The 22500-nt window shown below is 29.9% G+C and overlaps 1 protein-coding gene across 1 annotated transcript; it reads left to right on the forward strand.

The window, feature by feature from the left end:
• Window positions 1-9151: 9151 nt before the first annotated feature.
• Window positions 9152-19511, forward strand: LOC124937781 (myb-related protein 308-like). Its single transcript, XM_047478101.1, has 5 exons — window positions 9152-9301; window positions 9823-9952; window positions 10659-11128; window positions 12408-12490; window positions 19431-19511. Exons 1-5 carry the CDS (start codon window positions 9169-9171, stop codon window positions 19509-19511), a joined length of 897 nt encoding a protein of 298 aa, XP_047334057.1. The 5' UTR covers window positions 9152-9168.
• The last annotated feature ends 2989 nt before the right edge of the window (window positions 19512-22500 follow it).

Below are 22500 nucleotides of genomic sequence, written 5' to 3' on the forward strand. Positions count from 1 at the left end.
TTACATGACAAAAACTCAAAGTAATAACAAATTATTTTTTTGTGCATAAACGAAATTACATAGAAAGTTGACACTTACATCGAGCTCTAAATGATTACTAGAAGTTGTATGAAGTTATTAGGACGCATAATAAACACTCAAACAAACTCTCACAAAATAAAAAAACCAGAAAAAAAAAAGATTTCAAGAACATGAAAGTTTAGGAGCCTATTTATACTAGTTGAGAGTCTGTTGCCTTCATCAAGCAATTGGTCTTGACAATAACTATACTAGTGGTCATGTCATCTAGCCAGATTTCGGTAAGTTTCTGTCACTCCGACGATGCATTTTTTTCAATCACTACAAAATAAAGAAAATAACATTAATAATAGATATATTTGATTTATTAATCTATTACTTCGCCTATTTATTTATACATATATTTTTACACATGGATTTTTTTGAAAATTATCCCGAACTTTGGGATACAATCGATACGACATCGTTTCTTGAAATAATTATTTATTTATAATCTCATGCAATAACCCCATTTAGAAATTTTTAGAAATTAATTTTATAGGCTTGAAATTATTATTAATTTAAATTAGGGACCAAAAAATGAGTGTATATAGTCATCCTTTAAACAATATGTTATCCATTGGTAAAACATGGATAATTTTCATTTGGGCATTGCTACAATTTGTTCGCTAAGATTTTTTTATATTAATTTTGTTGGGAGAAAAATATTTCATCCAAGATCTCGTGAGTTGGAAATACATGGATATGTACATGATTTTTTTTTTGTATTATTGTAAGTCGTGGTCGTATGTGAATGGTGAATCAACGACTCACTTACTTTTCCATTATTGAGGGATGTCTAGTATATGGAGTCTTTTGTGGAATATTATTGGTATTCAATATGTAATGTCCGAGTTTTTGAGTAATTGCTAAAAAGTTTGGATTGAGATGAGTAATATGACATGCTATATATTTGGGTTATCATCTTAATTATTTTATGGTGGATTATCTGGTTGGAAAAAAATGGCAAACACTCAATGACCGTAGTCGCCTAATTCGTATCATTCATCGTATTATTATTATGACATTTTCTAAGATTCGTTCAGAAAAGTTTGTAGAGTCGGTGAGGAAGTTAATTGTTCTTTTCGAAGACTTACAAGTTCGATAACATATATTGAGTGATGTAATTGTATTCTATTATTTTTATTTTTTTTCTAATATATATGTTTTTTTTTTGTTGTATTTAAACTTTTGTTATAGTTTTAATAGAAATTGACAATTTTGAAAACAAAAATATGATAAAAGATTAGTTCAAAATCATATCTCATACGTGCAAAAGTGAAAATTAACCAGAGAGTTCTAGAATTTATAATTGCGCCACGTCATTCTTCGTCGTCCCATTTCCTAAATTCCTCTAATCATTTCTCTTAAATATTTTATATATTTATTTCATTTTTTTATAACAAGTTCGACACAAATATATTAAAATTTTGAATTAACTTTTAAAATATCAAAGTTTTAAAAATAGTTAATAAGTTTAATATAGACGAGGTTTAAATTCTTACCATTTTAAATTTACATTAATAAAATTTTAGGAGCTTATAAATAATTTATTTTACGATTTTATGCGATTTTACATATAAAATAAATGAATTTATAATTATAAAATAAAATAAAAATATTTAAATAAATAGTTAATAACATTAATTTTATAAATATAATTCATGTATAATGTCATTTATTTATGATTATTATTTATTTAATTTTATACTTTATTATGTATTTCTTAAATTGTGTATAAAAGTTTTTAATTAATAAGAATATATAATTAATATTATTTGAGATTAAAATCTAACAATTTGAAAAGTAAATTTTGGATTTTAACTAAAATGGTGGGTACCTTTAGTGTAGTGGGCTCATTATTCTTTTCACGGGCCGACCAAAGTTAGTGCGTGGAGAAAGATGATAGGTTTGCATTACTATAAAAAGGGATGAATGCAATGATAACCAAAAAACAGTTAATAGGATCTCTTCAAAGCCTTGTCGGTTTGTTTTTTTTTTTATATTTATTTATTATAAAGTAATTAAGAAAAATGATTGTGTCGGTTGAGAAGTATGATATTGATAATAATAGTTAAATTTTATTTTTATTTTATAAAGTTACCAAAATTACATTAAGTAAGACATTAAAGCCTATATGTGGGCAGGTTGAATTTGAGTTATTTTGAATATATTCTCATACTTATTACATTATTTAAAAATAATTTTTAATATATATTAATACATTATAAGTTTTATTAAATAATCAAACCTTTTTAAAAATAAAATTATAACAAGATTTAGAGCTTTTTTATCTTTTTTTTTTTATTTTGAGACTTTGTTCAAAAAATTTGTTTGATAAAAATGGTTGATTTGAATTTTAAATTAGTTTAATTGATAAAATTTTCTTTTTTTATTTAAAATTTAAATTGAATTAAAATAAAATAAGAATAGTACTTTAATATTTTTAATCAATGAAATAATTGATTTTATAATTAAAATAATATGTTGTGATAAAGAAAATAATCTGCAAAATAGGTAAATCCTTAAAAAAAAAATGAATATCATACTAGATGACCATTTATTTATCAAATAATATTTTTTTTAATCAAGATCCCAAAAAATCCTATAAAAAACCAATATTAAATAAGCTCTTAGAACTCCTATATATTGAGTTTTTTAGTTTTCTATCAAATACAAATTTATTTTTTATATATGGCAGTCTATCTCCGTGAGTATATTTTTTAACGTGTTATCTTATAATTTAAAACTTTTAAATCATAAAATATGTTGTTATTTTTCAGGATTCTTTCGAGAGTTCAACAGACATTCCCATTGAAGCCTATAGAGATAAGACGATGCCACAAGTAAAGAAGGCATGGGATAGGTGGAGATATGAAAACAAGAAGACTTACATTGACCCGTATATTGATGACAAGGATAAAATCAGAACAAACCCTCCTCCAAAATTTTATGGCGAAGATTGGAATTATTTGATTGACAGTCACTACTTCACGTCTGAATTTAAGGTGTAGTACATAGTCGTATATATATCATTATATGTGTTTTTCGACTATTAACTAACAACTATTATCTTATAATTGTAGAAAAGAAGTAAGACCAGCGCTGACAACAGAAAGAAATTGATGTACCCCACCACACTGGCAGCAAACCATTTTCGCAGAAAGAACGAGATATGGTAATTTTTAGTTAAAGTATTCAATTTACATATTATCTAACATATGATATATGTATGTTATTTGTATATAGGAGAGGGAGATGGAACACCCCCTAGTCAAGAAGAGTTCTTTCTACAAACACACACTAGGAGAGCGACTGCCGATGATCCGACTCCCACGCCTTCTCTGCTCGTTCAACAAGCCGTCGTAAGTTGTTATCATTTCTAACATTTTAGTTTGCATGTATAAGTTTAAAATTACTAACATTAATGTTGTAAATGATTGTAGTCTGTGATGCGTGAACGGCTAAAAACAAATCCTAATTTGTCGCCGCTCGAGGTGTTTGAGTCTGCTTTAGGACGACAAGGACACAGGAGGGTGACAGGGATGGGATCGGGTATACGTCCACTCACTTCAGACCCGATCAAAGGGGAAGTTCTTCTTCAAGCATCAACTCACGTGTGTCACAACAAACGCTGATGGAGGAGAACAGGATTCTGCGAGAAGAGTTGAATATGATACGCGCAGAACAAGAAGCACAAAAAGGAGGCACATGAAGCACAAAATGAGGCACAAGAGCAAAGGATTAACGATATCCAGGCGGAGGTGCGCGCACAAAAAGAAACTTTTGAGGCGTTCATGTCTATGATTTCCCATCCTCCCCTAAACCCTAATCAGTGATTCCCATTACAATTTAATTTCAAATTTTTGTATTACTATTTAGTATTTTGTTGAATTTGGATTTAATTTTATTTAAGAATGGTTTTTTGGTATTGTCTTCTTTTTCGTAAAAATATTTAAAACAGGTTTTGTGAAAATAAAAAATAATCGTGGTTTTTTAATTTTTTTTAAAATTATTAATCACGGCGTTACGAAAGTCGTGGTTAATAATACATATTATTAACATATTATTAACCACGGCGTTACCAAAGTCGTGGTTAATAATACAGTATTATTAACCACGGCGTTACAAAAATCGTGGTTAATAATATAGTATTATTAACCACGGCGTTACAAAAGTCGTGGTTAATAATATAATATTATTAACCACGGTGTTACCAAAAGCCGTGATTAATAATACTGTATTATTAACCACGGCGTTATCAAAAACTGTGGTTAATAATATAGTATTATTAACCACGGCGTAACCAAAAGCCGTGGTTAATAATACTGTATTATTAACCACGGCTTCCTCCACATAAAGTCGTGGTTAATAATCAAAAACTTTTAACGTCGAGATTTATAGTGTCCACGAGCGACGACTTTGTTCGCCGACGTTAATAATCATTAACGTCGGCAATAAAGCTTTTAACGACGGTTTTCGCTGTCTTTAATACTCTTTTTTTTACTAGTGAGTGTCTAAAAATCTGAATCAACATAAAGCTAATAATTAACTCAAGAATTTAACCACAATTACATGACAAAAACTCAAAGTAATAACAAATTGTTTTTTTTGCATAAACAAAATTACATAGAATGTTGACACTTACATCGAGCTCTAAATGATTACTAGAAGTTGTATGAAGTTATTAGGACACATAATAAACACTCAAACAAGCTCTCATAAAATAAAAAACCTGGAAAAAAAAAATTTCAGGAACATGAAAGTTTAGGAGCCTATTTATACTAGTTGAGAGTCTATTGCCTTCATCAAGCAATTGGTCTTGACAATAACTATACTAGTGGTCATGTCATCTAGCCAGATTTCGGTAAGTTTCTGTCACTCCGATGCATTTTTTTCAATCACTACAAAATAAAGAAAATAACATTAATAATAGATATATTTGATTTATTAATCTATTACTTAGCCTATTTATTTATACATATTTTTACACATGGATTTTTTTGAAAATTATCCGGAACTTTGGAATACAATCGATACGACATCGTTTCTTGAAATAATTATTTGTTTTTAATCTCATGCAATAACCCCATTTAGAAATTTTTAGAAATTAATTTTATAGGCTTGAAATTATTATTAATTATAAATTAGGGACCAAAAATGAGTGTATATAATCATCGTTTAAACAATATGTTATCAATTGGTAAAACATAGATAATTTTCATTTGGATATTCCTACAATTTGCTCGCTAAGATTTTTTCATATTAATTTTGTTGGGAGAAAAATATTTCATCCAAGATCTCATGAGTTGGAAATACATGGATATGTACATGATTTTTTTTTGTATTATTGTAAGTCGTGATCGTATGTGAATGGTGAATCAACGACTCACTTACTTTTGCATTATTGAGGAATGTCTAGTATATGGAGTCTTTTGTGGAATATTATTTGTATTCAATATGTAATGTCCGAGTCTTTGGGTAATTGCTAAAAAGTTTGGATTGAGATGAGTAATATGACATGCTACATATTCGGGTTATCATCTTAATTATTTTATGGTGGACTATCTGGTTGGAGAAAAAACGGCAAACACTCAATGACCGTAGTTGCCTAATTCGTATCATTCATCGTATTATTATTATGACATTTTCTAAGATTCGTTCAGAAAAGTTGGTAGAGTCGGTGAGGAAGTTAATTGTTCTTTTCGAAGACTTACAAGTTCGATAACATATATTGAGTGATGTAATTGTATTCTATTATTTTTATTTTTTTTCTAATATCTATGTTTTTTTTTTTTGTTGTATTTAAACTTTTGTTATAGTTTTAATATAAATTGACAATTTTGAAAACAAAAATATGATAAAAGATTAATTCAAAATCATATCTCATATGTGCAAAAGTGAAAATTAACAAGAGAGTTCTAGAATTTATAATTGCGCCACGTCATTCTTCGTCGTCCCATTTCCTAAATTCCTCTAATCATTTCTCTTAAATATTTTAGATATTTATTTCATTTTTTTATAACAAGTTCGACACAAATATATTAAAATTTTGAATTAACTTTTAAAATATCAAAGTTTTAAAAATAGTTAATAAGTTTAATATAGACGAGGTTTAAATTCTTACCATTTTAAATTTACATTAATAAAATTTTAGGAGCTTATAAATAATTTATTTTACGATTTTATGCGATTTTACATATAAAATAAATGAATTTATAATTATAAAATAAAATAAAAATATTTAAATAAATAGTTAATAACATTAATTTTATAAATATAATTCATGTATAATGTCATTTATTTATGATTATTATTTATTTAATTTTATACTTTATTATGTATTTCTTAAATTGTGTATAAAAGTTTTTAATTAATAAGAATATATAATTAATATTATTTGAGATTAAAATCTAACAATTTGAAAAGTAAATTTTGGATTTTAACTAAAATGGTGGGTACCTTTAGTGTAGTGGGCTCATTATTCTTTTCACGGGCCGACCAAAGTTAGTGCGTGGAGAAAGATGATAGGTTTGCATTACTATAAAAAGGGATGAATGCAATGATAACCAAAAAACAGTTAATAGGATCTCTTCAAAGCCTTGTCGGTTTGTTTTTTTTTTTATATTTATTTATTATAAAGTAATTAAGAAAAATGATTGTGTCGGTTGAGAAGTATGATATTGATAATAATAGTTAAATTTTATTTTTATTTTATAAAGTTACCAAAATTACATTAAGTAAGACATTAAAGCCTATATGTGGGCAGGTTGAATTTGAGTTATTTTGAATATATTCTCATACTTATTACATTATTTAAAAATAATTTTTAATATATATTAATACATTATAAGTTTTATTAAATAATCAAACCTTTTTAAAAATAAAATTATAACAAGATTTAGAGCTTTTTTATCTTTTTTTTTTATTTTGAGACTTTGTTCAAAAAATTTGTTTGATAAAAATGGTTGATTTGAATTTTAAATTAGTTTAATTGATAAAATTTTCTTTTTTTATTTAAAATTTAAATTGAATTAAAATAAAATAAGAATAGTACTTTAATATTTTTAATCAATGAAATAATTGATTTTATAATTAAAATAATATGTTGTGATAAAGAAAATAATCTGCAAAATAGGTAAATCCTTAAAAAAAAATGAATATCATACTAGATGACCATTGTTTTATCAAATAATATTTTTTTAATCAAGATCCCAAAAAATCCTATAAAAAACCAATATTAAATAAGCTCTTAGAACTCCTATATATTAAGTTTTTTTAGTTTTCTATCAAATACAAATTTATTTTTTATATATATTTTATTGATTAAAGTATTTTATATAAACTTAAAAATAAAAATTATAACAATTTAACTAATTAAAAATTAAATACTATATTTTTTATTTAGAAAAACCCAATATTATTTTTAATTTATAGATAGTTGGTATGTTAGTATTCAGGTGGTTGGACGCACCATCTTGATGCTATGGATGAGAATGATAGTTTTTATTTTGGTTATTTTCAAAAACTAAAATCGAATCAGGCTCAAATTTTAAAATATTTTTAATATAAAATTTAAATTAATAAAAATAAATGATTGATAATGTGATATTTTAATTAATAAATTATGTGATGCATTAATATTGATTTAACATTATTTTAGTTTTAAAATCCAATAATAATAAAATATAATAAACACTTAACTTAATTTATTAACCATTATTGAAGGCTAGATGAAACATAAAGTATAAGGAGGAATTAAAAAAAAAACTTATTCACATTGTATGACAACATAACATCACCATATGTATTAAAAGGAAACTAGTAACCAATCAAGCAGCGGATTAAAATTTTTGAAAAAACTTAAAAAGTGAAAATAGTAATGGTTTTTTTTTTTTTTTGATAATTGTAAGGAGGTGGTAATTATTTTTGATAAAAAAATTTAAAGAGTATTAATATACATAAATAAAATAAAAAATAATAATTTAAAATAGAGGATATTTTAGTATTTTAGTTAATGAAATGAATCGTTAAAAAGTGATTAATTAAAAAATTAATTTTGAATGAATTTTAAAAAAAAAAAACTTAACTTCAAGAAAGGTTAACTTAAATAAGAAAATCAATATTTTTAAAAATCAAGAGTTTTTTTTTACTATGGGCTATACAGTTGTACCTTCCCTGCCTTGGGAGCAGCTGTGTACCACTTTCCATTCTTCTATTTAAAATAAAATAATATTATTTTATTAATAAATATTAAAATTTTTAAATTTTTTATCAGAAAATACTTACATTTCCAAAATTATCACCAGAACATTTTTTTTAACAAAAGTAAGAATCGGTAATATATTTTTGTAAGACTCAATAATAATTAAACATCAATATTTTCATTATCTCTTCTATGGTCAATCAATTCACCTATTCATTCATTAAAATATTAAAAATAATAATTTATTTTATCAATTATATAATAGTATATTTACTAACAAAAAAAAATTAATCAAATCAAAATTACTACACTAAATATATTTTAATAAACCAGATTTATTCCCATCAACACAAAAAGAACTAACTTATCTAATAAATAAAAAATAATTCAGGTTTATTATAATAATTTATTAATTTGAGAGTATGAATGTCATATAATATTTCTAAGTTTAAATAAATTATGAGATTTGAAGACCCTATTTTCGGAGCTGTATTTGAACGATTTTTTTTTAAACGATTTTTTTTTAAACTTAAATAAAATTTTATTTTATTTTAAATATTTTACGTGGGTATTGATTTAGATTAATAATGTTTGGAAATAATACACTTTAATTATATTACGTATATATTAACAAATTTAATATCATTAGTTCAAGTTCAACCATAAATCAAATATAAGTTATAGTTTTAGGCAACGGTTTCAATCAGCCCATATGTCATGTCTCCTACTTCTCTCTCAGACCACAAAAAAACCATAAGATGTAGATTAAGATGCTTAACTACCCAAACTTTCAATTCCCATTTGGCTGGCTAGGTTAGATTAAGAAGTACATTTCCTAAATAGTACTATATATATATATATAGCAGCTTATTGGTGATCCGAGAGTGTTTGGTTTATGAACAATAATGGGGAGAGCTCCATGCTGCGAAAAAGTTGGGTTGAAGAGAGGAAAGTGGACGGAAGAAGAAGACGAAATCTTGAGGAAGTATATCCAAGTCAATGGGACTGGCTCCTGGAGATCCTTACCCAAGAATGCAGGTATATGCAGGGCCGACCCTCGGGTTAGGGCAGCCAATTTATTAAAAGAGAGTGGTAGAAAGAGGGAATTTGGTGAGGAAATGACTTGACATCACCTTCATTGGTTGAAAAATGTAAAAGTGGGAGGAAAGAGAGTAAAGAGAGAAATTATTTGATTTTTTCAGCGAATAAGATTATGCCAAGTCATTTCCTAACCAAATTCCCTCGCCTAATCATTTCTCTTATTAAAAATAGTAAGGTTTTAATTAAATATATTGTAATTTTGAACCTAGATAAAAACTTAAAATCTTTGTTTTGGTTATGGGTTCAAACTTCACAAAAACCATTTTTTATTAAATTTTTTAACTCGACCTAAAGTAACAAAAAATATCGAGCATTTTTCTAACGGGGCTGAGGCAGCCCAAAACTCGGGGCCGGCTCTGGGTATATATATATATATATATATATATATAATTAGTCATTCTTTTATATATCATTATAATCTATGGTATATTATAATTCAATTTATGCACTCTTAATAGGTTTATTGAGGTGCGGCAAAAGTTGTAGATTAAGATGGATTAACTATTTAAGAATGGATTTGAAAAGAGGCAATATATCTCAAGAAGAGGAGGAACTCATCATTAAGCTTCATTCCACTTTGGGTAACAGGTGATCTGCTCTTTTAATTTATTTTTAGGTCTTACTGTTCTTTGGAGAACTTAATTAGTTAATTAAGTAACAATTTATTGCACTTTACTTTTTTTGGAATGAGAAAATTATAAAAAATTAAATCATTTGACCAATAATACTATAAAAGAAGAAGGAATAAATGTTACAAAGTATTTTGGTTGTAATTTATGTATTTTTTAATTTAAAAGTTATTTACATTTTTTCAAAATAATTATCAAACAACATTTTTTAAATAATTTAAAATTTGTTAAAAATATTTGTATAAAAAAAACTTTAAATCCTATTAAGTTAGGATATTTTAAATAATCACAACCTAGTCAAAAACCATTTCACTCTAATCTCATTAATCATACAATAATTTCATTCATTAAAATATTCTTTATTTATTTTTATAAATATTTTTTCATTATATATTTTTTTATTGACTCTCATTCATTAGCTAGATCACATCTAACATGTACTAAAATATTTATTTATTTTATTAAAAAAATAATTTTCTATTATATATTAAAAAAATTACTTTTTAAAAATTTGTACAAACAAATGTGTTTAAATAAACTAAATCCAAGCATGCATATATAGGATAATAAATTCAGTATCACTGTTTAATTAACAATTTTGTTTCAATTTGAACGATTTGATCAAATTATTTATACCCTTAAATATAATATTCTATCACGCACAGGTGGTCACAAATTGCATGCCACTTTAAAGGAAGAACAGACAATGAAATAAAAAATTATTGGAACTCTCATTTGGGTCGAAGAGCTTTGACGTCATTTAGGTTTAATCGAAACGAAACTGTACCCACGCCAGACACCACCCTTCCGCCAGCTCCGGCTAAGCGCAAAGGACGTGGTCGGACTAGCCGAGCTGCCATGAAGAAAAACAAGCACATGTATATCCGTCCCACTAAGCCAGATCAACAAGTAACTATTATGACCAATTTGAATCATTCCCAAACGGCCACACCATTCCCATTGGCCTTGGACGACGAGTCTGAAAAGGGGAATCAAGCCATAACAAAAGCAACATCAAGTCCAATTAATGATCGAAGTCCAATAATACAAAACAGTGACGTGTCTCTTTCCGGCGTGGTCCCTATATTTGCACATGGAAATTATTCATCCCAGCAAAATTATGAGGCCATTTGTGGTAAAGTTATTTTAATAACACTTTTAAAAAAAAATTATTATTCTAAATATCTTTTTATCAAATTAAACTTAATTTATTAACTAAAATATTATTTATTTAATTAAATATCAATACTCTTTAATTTTATCTATGTCTAAACAAAACATAGGGTTTTTGTATGATTATTTGGGTGAGAATTTTATTAGTTTTTTTTTATTATATGAAAATGCAGGTAGGTTATTCAAGTTTTTAATTACTTAAATTATTATAATATTATTTTTATATTTAAATAATTTAATTTTATAAGAAAAAGTAATTAGTTAATATATAAAATGATATGATAGTTTAAAAGAATTACAATATGATATATAAGAGTTTTGATAAAAATTTCCAAAATAAGCCTGGACTTTTTTAAATTTGGGTTATTATTTAAATCATATTGTTTAATATAAGATTATGAAAATTTGGGTTATTAGAGATAGTTTGATGTGGTTTTATTAGTCTAAAAATTATATATTATATCACATCATTAATATTTTAACTATTAAATATTTTTATTTTATATTTATTAAATTTAAATTATATATATAAAGATATTTTAATAATTAAACTAATTAAAAATTTAAATAACTTATATTTTTTTATCACAAAATGTTTTTTTTTTAAATCAAAAAAGATCAGGATCAAACAAGTTCTTAAATAACATTAATATATAATGACAAAATATTTATTTAAAAAAATAGATATACAATTTTTAGTATTTTAAATAATAAATTTATTAATTTAATTGATAAAATAAAATGAGACAAATTGATTAACTATTTAAATAATTAATTGAGTTATTCATAGAACTATCACTTTATATTTTTAGTAAAAATAATGAAAGAATATTAATATATAATAATAAAATAGATAAATAATATTTTAATTAATAAAATAAATAATTTAATAAAACTATGACAACTTTTTTTATAGTAAATTTAAACACAAACATTAAAAATGACTACTGTCGTACATTAATTAATCCGGCTGCCAGTGGACTTTATTATTGCAGACGAGGAAGAGCCGGCAGCTGGATTAGAAATTGGGACAGATGGATTGAATATTGTGAATTTTGGCAAACTGAAACCCATGGAGATGGGATTGGAATTGGAATTGGAATTGAAATTGGGAATTCCATAATAATAATTTTTAGAGCTGCGACTAGACTAGAGATCTACGTGGATATATCGTCCATTTCTTCAAAACTCTTTAAAATTCTTTTCTCTGAAAAGTTCTTTTATTATATATGCTTTTGAAGTGTTTGGGAAGGAAGGGACAGACATTGAGACAACAGATTCGGCCAATAGTTGCATGGCTACTCTCTTGATTGTTCATTCGCAAGTTAGTAATTGTCTAGTTTTTAGGATTGATCAGCCAATTTAAGCATGTTTTTCTTCTTATTAATCTTCTATAACATTAATGACTTTATGTTATTTACTAATTATTTATTTGAATTAATGTAATTAGTTTGTATGTTTTTTTAATATCATTTGTTTATTGTTATTATATATATTAATTGTATACTTAATTATATAAATAATAATAATATATAACTAATAATTTTCAAAATAAACTCTCAATTTTATACATATACAAATAACTAACCATTTTAAATAACTTAATTATTTTGACTTATTTGATTGAACAACAATAAAAAAAAAAAAAAAAAAAAAAAAAAAAAGAGAGTGGGTACACCAAAAGCATTAAAAAAATAAAAAATAAAATCATCTCTTCATTGGGGAAATTTGATAATATGACCCTAAAAACCAAGCTATTTTGAAATATAACCTTACTAATTTAGTTTTTGTTTTTTAACTTTTTTTTATAAATTTTTCCAATTTTACCCCTCAATAACCTTTTCATTTTTTTTTATTTTTTTTCTTTTTTCTTTTCTTTTTTCTTTTTCTTTTTTCTTTCTTTTCTTCTCCCCCCGCTTTCCCTTTCCCCCGACCCGTGTTGCACTCCCCCCTCCCAGACCCTTCTTCTTCCCTTCCATTCTTCTTCTTCCCTTCCGTTGCACTCCGCCGATGTTCGCCAAGAAGCCCAACCCTTCCAGCCAGCCTCTTCGTCGATCGCCAAGCCGAACTTCCAGCCAACGACGATCGCCAAACCTCGGACGATTCTAGCCCAACGATTTGAGGTTAGTTTAGGTTTATTGTTTAGGTTTATTGTTTAGGTTTATTGTTTAGGTAATCTTAGTTTAGTTTAGGTTTATTGTTTTAAATGCTGAGAATGCTGAGATTGATATAGTTTGAAATGTTGAGAATGTTTGTGAATGGTTTGTGAATATTTGCTTTGCATGTTTTGATTAGGGTTTTAGGGTTTTAGTTTATTATGAATGCTGAGAATGAATGCTGAGACTGGTATATTTGATTAGGGTTTTAGTTTAGGTTTAGGGCTTGGCGTGGGGGTTGGGCGTGGGGCGTGGGGCGTGGGGCGTAGGGCGTTGGGAGTGGGGGTTCGTCGTGGGGCGTAGGGCTTGGGCGTGGGGCGTGGGGCTTGGGCGTGGGGCTTGGGGCGTGGGGCGTGGGTCTTGGGCGTGGGGCGTGGGTCTTGGGCGTGGGGCGTGGGTCTTGGGCGTGGGGCGTGGGTCTTGGGCGTGGGCGTGGGTCTTGAGTCTTGGCGTGGGGTCACGCAATATGTAAAACTAATTAATAAGTTTCTTAATAAGTGAGGATAGCTTAGTTGGGAGAATGTCAGATTGAAGATCTAAAGGTTAGGTGTTCGATCCACCTTCGCTGTAAAAGTTTTTTTTTTCTATTGGAAATTTTTTAAACAGAGTGATGATATATATAAACATTGAAATGATTTTGATATGTATGAATTATTCTTTCAAAATGGTTGTGTGTACAACATTGAAATGATTTTGATATGTATGAATATTCTTTCAAAATGGTTGTGTGTACAATTTTTCTTGGGCCAATACTCTAGAATTGTTTACGCTCATACTTATTTCGCTAATATTGTGGCTCATGGTGGTTGGGATGATTGGGACCACATCAGTAACAAGAACAAGTATACATCTTTAATATACAAATCTTAAACATTCATGTACTTTTGATGCATATTATATTAATTGTTGAATTTTCTATATAGGACTGCCTTTTTCGGGGTGTACAAGTGTTATGGGCCTGGGGCGAATAATTAATTCAATTTCATTATTTGTTGTGTAGTAATTTATTTGTTTCATTGATTCTTTCATAGATGTTGAATTAGTATAAATAGAAATGAATGGTGTTTGTGTGACTTATAAAAATTACATTATAATCTTCTCAAAGTCATTCAAATAGAAAATTATTAAACAAGCCATTTGAATAATTAGTTTCTAAGTTTCAAACCTATTTCTTTTGTCTATGTTTTGGTTAATGATGAATTTTGTTTATATTACGCACTTGTTGTTTTCCTTTGGGCAAAAAACAACTTATTTGTTGCTTTGTGCTCTCAATAATTTTAAGTAAACAATCTTTATATATACAAAAAAATACAAGATTTATAAAATATAAACGAAAGAATTGAGATTCCTTTTCAAGAATAAGAATGTATGTATAATATACATGATTTGCACAATCCCATCAGTGAATTCAATTTACAAATTGTTGAGAGAAAGAGACAACTGAGAAAATAAGTACCTGACTTACTTATAATCCCACCCTTCCATTACACACTGGAGGCTTTTCTCAAGTGCAGCAAATAGTACAACATATATATTACACAACAATTAGTAATTTGTTCAAATTTCTACTTCATAAAGCTCCATTTTGTGCTGCAAGTACAACAACAAAGCTCCATAACTGACCCTCAATTGCACACTGTAATACCTCTTTCTTTTTGCAAAACCAGAAGACTTTGTACATTTGCTGATGTTACATAGATATGTATAATAAAAGTTGTTATAGTCGATTAATGCAAGCACAAAAACAAGAATATAGATTTAGCAAGGTTCATTCTAGATTAAGATTACCTTCTTAGCTCATATTAGAAACTTAAGTTCACATTCGAGATAATGAGAATGTTGGGTATTTTTCCTATTTTCAATTTTAATTTTGTAAGTTCTGCTTCGCTGTTTCATTAATTATAAAGTAAAAGGCAAAGAAAAAAAAACTTTTACAGTGAAGGTGGATCGAACACCTGACTTTTAGATCTTCAGTCTGACATTCTCCCAACTAAGCTATCCTCACTTATTAAGAAACTTATTAATTAGTTTTACATATTGCGTGACCCCACGCCCAAGACCCAAGACCCAAGACCCATGCCCAAGACCCACTCCCCACGCTCAAGACCCACGCCCAAGGGTCACGCCCCACGCCCAAGACCCACGCCCAAGGGCCACGCCCACGCCCAAGACCCACGCCCAAGACCCACGCCCCACGCCCAAGGGCCACGCCCAAGACCCACGCCCCACGCCCCACGCCCAAGCCCCACGCCCTACGCCCAAGCCCTACGCCCCATGACGAACCCCCACTCCCAACGCCCTACGCCCCACGCCAACCCCCACGCCTCACGCCCCACCCCCACGCCCCACGCCCCACGCCCACGTCCCACGCCCAACCCCACGCCTCACGCCCCACCCCCACGCCCCACGCCCACGCCCCACGCCCCACGCCCAACCCCCACGCCCCACGCCCACTCCCCACGCCTCACGCCCCACGCCCCACCCCCACGCCAAGCCCTAAACCTAAACTAAAACCCTAATCAAATATATCATTCTCAGCATTCATAATAAACTAAAACCCTAAAACCCTAATCAAAACATGCAAAGCAAATATTCACAAACCATTCATAAACATTCTCAGCATTTCAAACTATATCAATCTTAGCATTCTCAGCATTCTCAGCATTTCAAACAATAAACCTAAACTAAACTAAGATTACCTAAACAATAAACCTAAATAATAAACCTAAACTAACCTCAAATCGTCCGTTGGTTGGAAGTTCGGCTTGGCGATCGACGAAGAGGCTGGCTGGAAGGGTTGGGCTTCTTGGCGAACGTCGGCGGAGCTTGGCGTCGGAGAAACGGAAGCTGACGGGGGAAGAAGGGGACCTAGGGAGGGAGGTGACGGAGAAGAAGAACGGAAGGGAAGAAGGCTGGATGGAAGTGCAATCGGTCGTCGGGGGAAGGAAAGGGAGAAAGGGGAAAGCGGGGGAAAAGAAGAAAAGAAAAGAAAAGAAAAGAAAAGAAAGAAAAAGAAAAGAAAAGAAAGAAAAAGAAAAAAAATAAAAAAAAAAATAAAAAAAAAAAGGTTATTGAGGGGTAAAATTGGAAAAATTTATAAAAAAAGGTTAAAAAACAAAAACTAAATTAATAAGGTTAAATTTCAAAATACTCATATTTTTAGGGTCATATTATCAAATTTCCCCTTCATTGTGAGTCCTATAGTCTCATAATTCATATGTTATTAGAGGTTGAACATTCCTATTTGAAAGTAGAAAATGAATTGGGAGTAAAAAGAAAATCTACGGACAATCAAGAAGCTATAAAGTTTTTGTACTCATTTTGTTATTGTCCTTTTCTTTTCCCATTTATTCCATGTCTTCTAAAACAATTTTCCAATTAATTATGTGAAATGAGCCGCCAATGTTGAGTTAAGGGTACTTTGTAAATAAGTATATGAATTTTTATTTAATTTTTAATATAAAAAAAAACTTCAAATGTATTCATATATAATAATAAATATTTTTAATTTTGTTTAATAAATAAATTTATATATTTCATCATACCTTTATTTATTATTTAAATATTGTAAATTATAACGCCCAAATTCGGTCCAATTCTGATTTGGGCTAGTTTTGTGTGATAAAGTACCCACCCTATATATATATATAGAAAAAAAAAGAGGAAGGATAAACTCAATGAAAGCAAGTCTACGAATTCGACGTGATTTGTGAGGCTGTCTCCACGTCCAGAAAGCGCTCATTTCGGTTCCCGAAACCACTCATTTTGGGTCCCGAAACGGTCATTTCGGGATAAAATATTATTATTTTTTGTCATGAAATTGCCGTTTCGGGACATTTTGAAAAATTTCTCTCTCCTAACCTATGTCATGTCACGTTGATTCGTGGACTCAGTTTCGTTGAATTTAACATTTTTCATATATATATGTATATATATAATAATGCTTAATTTGAATTTGTCGAGAATTATGATTAATTTGGATATATATATGTGAGAATAAATAGATACTTGGGTCGGATCGTGGGTTGACCCGCCCAAAACTTGAAACGGTTAAAAATTAAATTAAATATGTTGTAGGTATGTTTTGAACTTGCAACCTAACAAAATCAGTAAAATCATTTAACCAACTAAGCTAATAAAGTTTTATATTTTAAATTCTCTACAAAATTTGATAAACGTGCGACATTCATAACAATATAATATATTATAATTCTTAATTTGAATTTGTCGGGTCGAGAGCGGTGATTAATTTGAATATATATATATATATATATATAAAAGAGAGTAAATGAATACTTTGGTCAATCGTGGATTGACCCGACATAAATTTGAAACGGTTAAAAATAAAATAAAAAATAATATATATCTATTTCGAACTTTCAACTTAACAAAAAAAAACAAAAAACCCTTTAATCAACTGTATTAATAAAATTTAATATTTTAAATTCTACACAAAATTAAATAAACACGCCTTATGAACATAAGAATATAATATATATACATATATAATAATAATCATCGTTAATAATCTCTATCATCATTAATTTTATATAAATATTTTATTATTTTATTATATCTATATATAAATAAAAACATAACTTATTAAATCATAATATTATATATACATATAATTTAAAAATAAGAAAAAAGATATATAAAACACAAAACATTATTTATTATTTTAAAAAAATATAATTAAAAACAATTGGATAAAAATATGTATATATAAAATAAAATAAATAAATAAATATGTAACAATATATAATTATTATACATAGGAAAATAAATTAGGAGATAAATATTTTTAATTAGAATAATATAAATATAAGAGAAAAAATAAAAACAAAAATTATTTTTATTAATAAATTTATACAATATATTAAGAAAAATTAGTATATAATAAAAATGGGAACCGGCTTGGAGGATGCGAAGATGGGAGATTCGAGTACTTACCTCAATCGCAGACGGCTCTGAATCTCTTTTGGAAGATGAGGCTCGAGGAGTATGAACCTTGATCAGCGCTCGAGATCCGTTATCTACTCCCTCAATTTCTGCACATAAATGAAAACATTCATTAGATGTATGTTGCGGAAAATAAGATCCTATCTTAACATATATTCTGGATGTTCATGCATTTAGCGATTAAAAGCATTATCGAAAAGGTGATACATTTGATGCGTGAATTCAGTATATCTTGTAGTATAAAGGATGAGAGCCCCACGTATTGCTCCTCTAGTTGGTCCACACGAGCTCATCAAGATTAAGTTGATTTCGACTGCTAGGACGAAAGAACAACAGACGCAATCTAATTGCTTATGAAAAAAATGAGTTTTTCAATCACCTCTACATCATCTCCCAGATCCATATTTTAAGCTGTTAAATTAGAGAGTCATGACAAAAGAAAACTAAAAGACCATCTTTTGGCATTCCTCCGTTTTGCAATTAATTTTTATGATAAACGTTTTATTTCCTAAATAAAATCTATTTTAAATCATTATATTAATAATTAATTTGATATATCACGTTCCATAATCAATTTACCATGCTTAATTATTTTATTTCATAAATAAAATATTATTTCTAATTATTAATAATATCTATTATATTATTAATAATTGGATTTCATTCTCATTAATCTATTATGCCAACTCTAAGTGTGTGACCTCATATGACCCAATTATAATAGCTATGGGTTTAACCTCATTAATCGTAGTTGGCTTCTAGCAAATCACTGCGACTCCTAACATAATCGGATTAAATTATCACCGTTAATTGTCCTATCCAGGTTTAGTCATTGCACATTAAATTAAAGGAGATATTTCCTTCAATAAATCTTTTAGAAATCCAGTCACTTCTATAGAGTGACTAGATACAATCGGGAGGGAATGCTGCTTGGATACAAGAGTTAGTTGTTTAGATGGATGGGAGAAACGCATATCTTCAGAAACCGTTGCTCCTTGTCTAATGAGATCTGCAGAACAACAGGAGGAGAGCGATGCTTATTTGAAACAGGGTAGGAACGTCGTTCAGCAGCTTAAAATGACTCTTTCTCTGAAGCAGCGACTGAAAACTTTTAAGCAGTAGAGGAGGGCTCCTTATCCTGAGCAGGGGAGGAATGTTGCTCAACAGCATCAGATGTCTTCTCCTCAACAGCAAAGGGGAGTTGCTGCTTCTCAGAAGCTTGACTAATATGTTGGTGCTCAGCAACTTATAGATGTAGTTGGTCTGCAATAGGAAGGGGTTGTTGCTCTTCAACAGAAGGAAGTTGTTGTTGCACATCAGCTTGTATAGGTTGTTGTCTTGCAGACTGTAGAGGCAACTTTAAGGAAGGGAGGAATTTCTCTTCTGCTACCATGGAGAGCTACTGCTCATCAGTAGGGGACCACAACTTCTCAACGAAGAACAGTTGCTCTTCGACATATGAGTTGTTCAGCACAATCAAGGACTTCTCCTTCTACTGTTCATCTTTACTGGAGGACTATGTGCCCTGTATGAACGACAATGTGATTGAGCTGAAGGAGTCCAGGATCTGTTGCATACGGATATTGACACTGGCATCCAGCCACGATGTCCTCTCCAAAGGGTCAAAGCTGGCCTCCCTTAAGCGAAGGATCGGTGTAGGGAACTCCCTCTAGCGTCTGCCGCAACTAGCTCTTGAGACCTCATGAATGTTCTTGGTGCAACACTGATTTCTCCATACATAACATTGCCTTGCATTTTTTACCAATGTCTGCACCATGGAGGAATTGAAAGAACTTTGGTTAAGTCTTATGGTGCTCCACCTTTCGAAGACTTTGAGCCTCTCTAAAGTAGTCGTCTCAACCTCCTCTATGATGAGATCGATTGATGTCTTCACGATTGATAGAGGCTCGGGTACAAAGACCACGGAGTCTTTACCCTTACCTACAACTTTGGCAGGCTGAGCATCAGGGACAGGTTCCCTAAAAACAATTCATCTCGCAACTTGAATACTTCTTGCAATTGTCGATGGAGAGACACTTGAAATAGGGACAACAACTTCAGGATTTGCTGCTTTTGATTGAGATGCAATAGGGCTAGTAGTTGTCTGAACAGCTGAAGTTTCAGCAATTTGACCAGTAGACTCAACAACTAGCGGTGCAGTTTCAGCAATTTCAATAACATGCACATCAGCAAGTGTATCAATCGGTCCCTCAATAGAGGCATCAACATGTACTATGGTCAAAGCAACTTCAGAGGCAACCTTGAGAGATACATATGTAGCAGGGTTACAACACCCTGACCAACAGTCACAACAGTTGTTGGTGTTTCTACCAGTCCCATAGTAAGGACTTCGGTAGGCACTACGACTTGAGCAGATTTGGAGGATACTAAAGGAGGCACCTATGCAGCAGGAGATTCCTCCACTCTTGACTTCTTTACCTTGGAGGCAATCTCAACAGTCTCTCTGGTGGAGTCACGTTTCTGACTATTGGAGCTCGCAGCTGAAACCTGAATCACCAGCTTCCTTCTCTTTGCAGGGATTGGATTGCGAGAGATAGAGGGACGTCTAGAGAGAGTGGTCGATTGTCCGCTCGACTGCTGAGCGGATGAATCTCACTCACGTTACTTGATTAGTATACTACGATCATTTATACATGATCATTCTACGTTACTTGGCAAGTAACTCACTCACGTGAATAATTTGTCAACATCCATGTCAATTCAAATATTGTCTATTGAAAATAACTACAACCATATGTATATGATCATTTCAATCAAAAAATCAATCATTAACCAAATACTATCGGCGATAGTTCTAAACAATGCATATCTAACATAGATAATATATTGATGTTCACGTCAAAACAATATAAAAGTCAATTTCTCGACAATATTTTGAAATAGAAAATATAGAATACACATAAATATAATTTTCTTGGAGAAATTAAAAGAGAAGATAATTACTTTCTTCAAGTAATTGTGAGGTACGAGAACAATTTTTTACTTGAAAATATTCGTCCTAACAGTCGAATGCAAGAGAATCTAATCGGGTTTGTGTGGACTAACTAAGGAGCAACACGTGTCTCTTATCTCCATCGATAACACTCATTTTGACCCGGTTCACGCATCAAGATATATTATTTTTTGAACAACCGCTTAAAACAAATATATATATATATTATATAATTGCAATTCCTTTAATTTTGTGACTTACATTATAAGTGTGAATTTTCCTTGTGATACTTTTCTTTGTAGACATTTAAGTATTCTTTGATCAAATTTCATTTGTCACCAAATTTGATTGTGAGGGATCGGTTACATCCATGCGTGTGGTCCTCATCACTAACGCCAGAACCAGACAATTGCTCTCTAGTATATATAATTAGAGGAATGATAAACTCAACGAATGTTTAGCGAAAGCAAGACCATGAATCCTACGTGGCCTTGCCATGTGGCTAGGAGAGAGAAAGAGAAAAAAATCACCAATTCATTTATTTCTCTTCTTCGACTGCATTTATTTATGCATTTCTTTCTCTCTCTAAAACTTTTCCGGCGTCATTTATTTCTCTTCTCCGACTGCATTTATTTATCTTCTCCGACTGCTTTATTTGTCTCCCTAAAACTTCTCCATGGTATCGTTTTATAGATATATGGTTTAGATTTTATAGATCTATTTATTTACAGATTTAGTTATTTAGGGTTTAGGAATTTATTTCAGTTCGTTTTTGTATGATTTATTTCAGAACTATTTGAACTTTTAGAAACCAGCACTGCCAAATCACCGAACTTAAACAACACAGTAGATGAAGAACTGAACCTGAACAAATTCACCCTTGTTGAACCCGAAAGGTACCCGATTGCCTGATTAGTATAAAAATGTACATTTCAATGTGTCAAAATGTCCCAAAACCTACCATTTCTGGAACTGAAATGATGGTTTCGAGACCAAAGAGGGTCCTTTCAGGATCAAAAAGTTTGGTTTCAGGACCCTAAAGGGTCATTTTGGGTCCTAAAATGATAGTTTCTTGTCCCGAAAACATGATTTCGGAACCCGAAAGAGTGGTTTCTTGTCCCAAAATTATGGTTTCGAGACCTGATTGATTGTTTATGGTTAAAAATAGCTGGTATCGGAACCCATGACGGTCGTTTTAGGACCTGAAAGGGTGTTTTCGAGACACATTATGAATGTTTCTTGTCCCGAAACCACTCTTTCTAG

This window comes from Impatiens glandulifera, chromosome 5, assembly GCF_907164915.1.
Source record: "Impatiens glandulifera chromosome 5, dImpGla2.1, whole genome shotgun sequence".
NCBI lineage: Eukaryota > Viridiplantae > Streptophyta > Magnoliopsida > Ericales > Balsaminaceae > Impatiens > Impatiens glandulifera.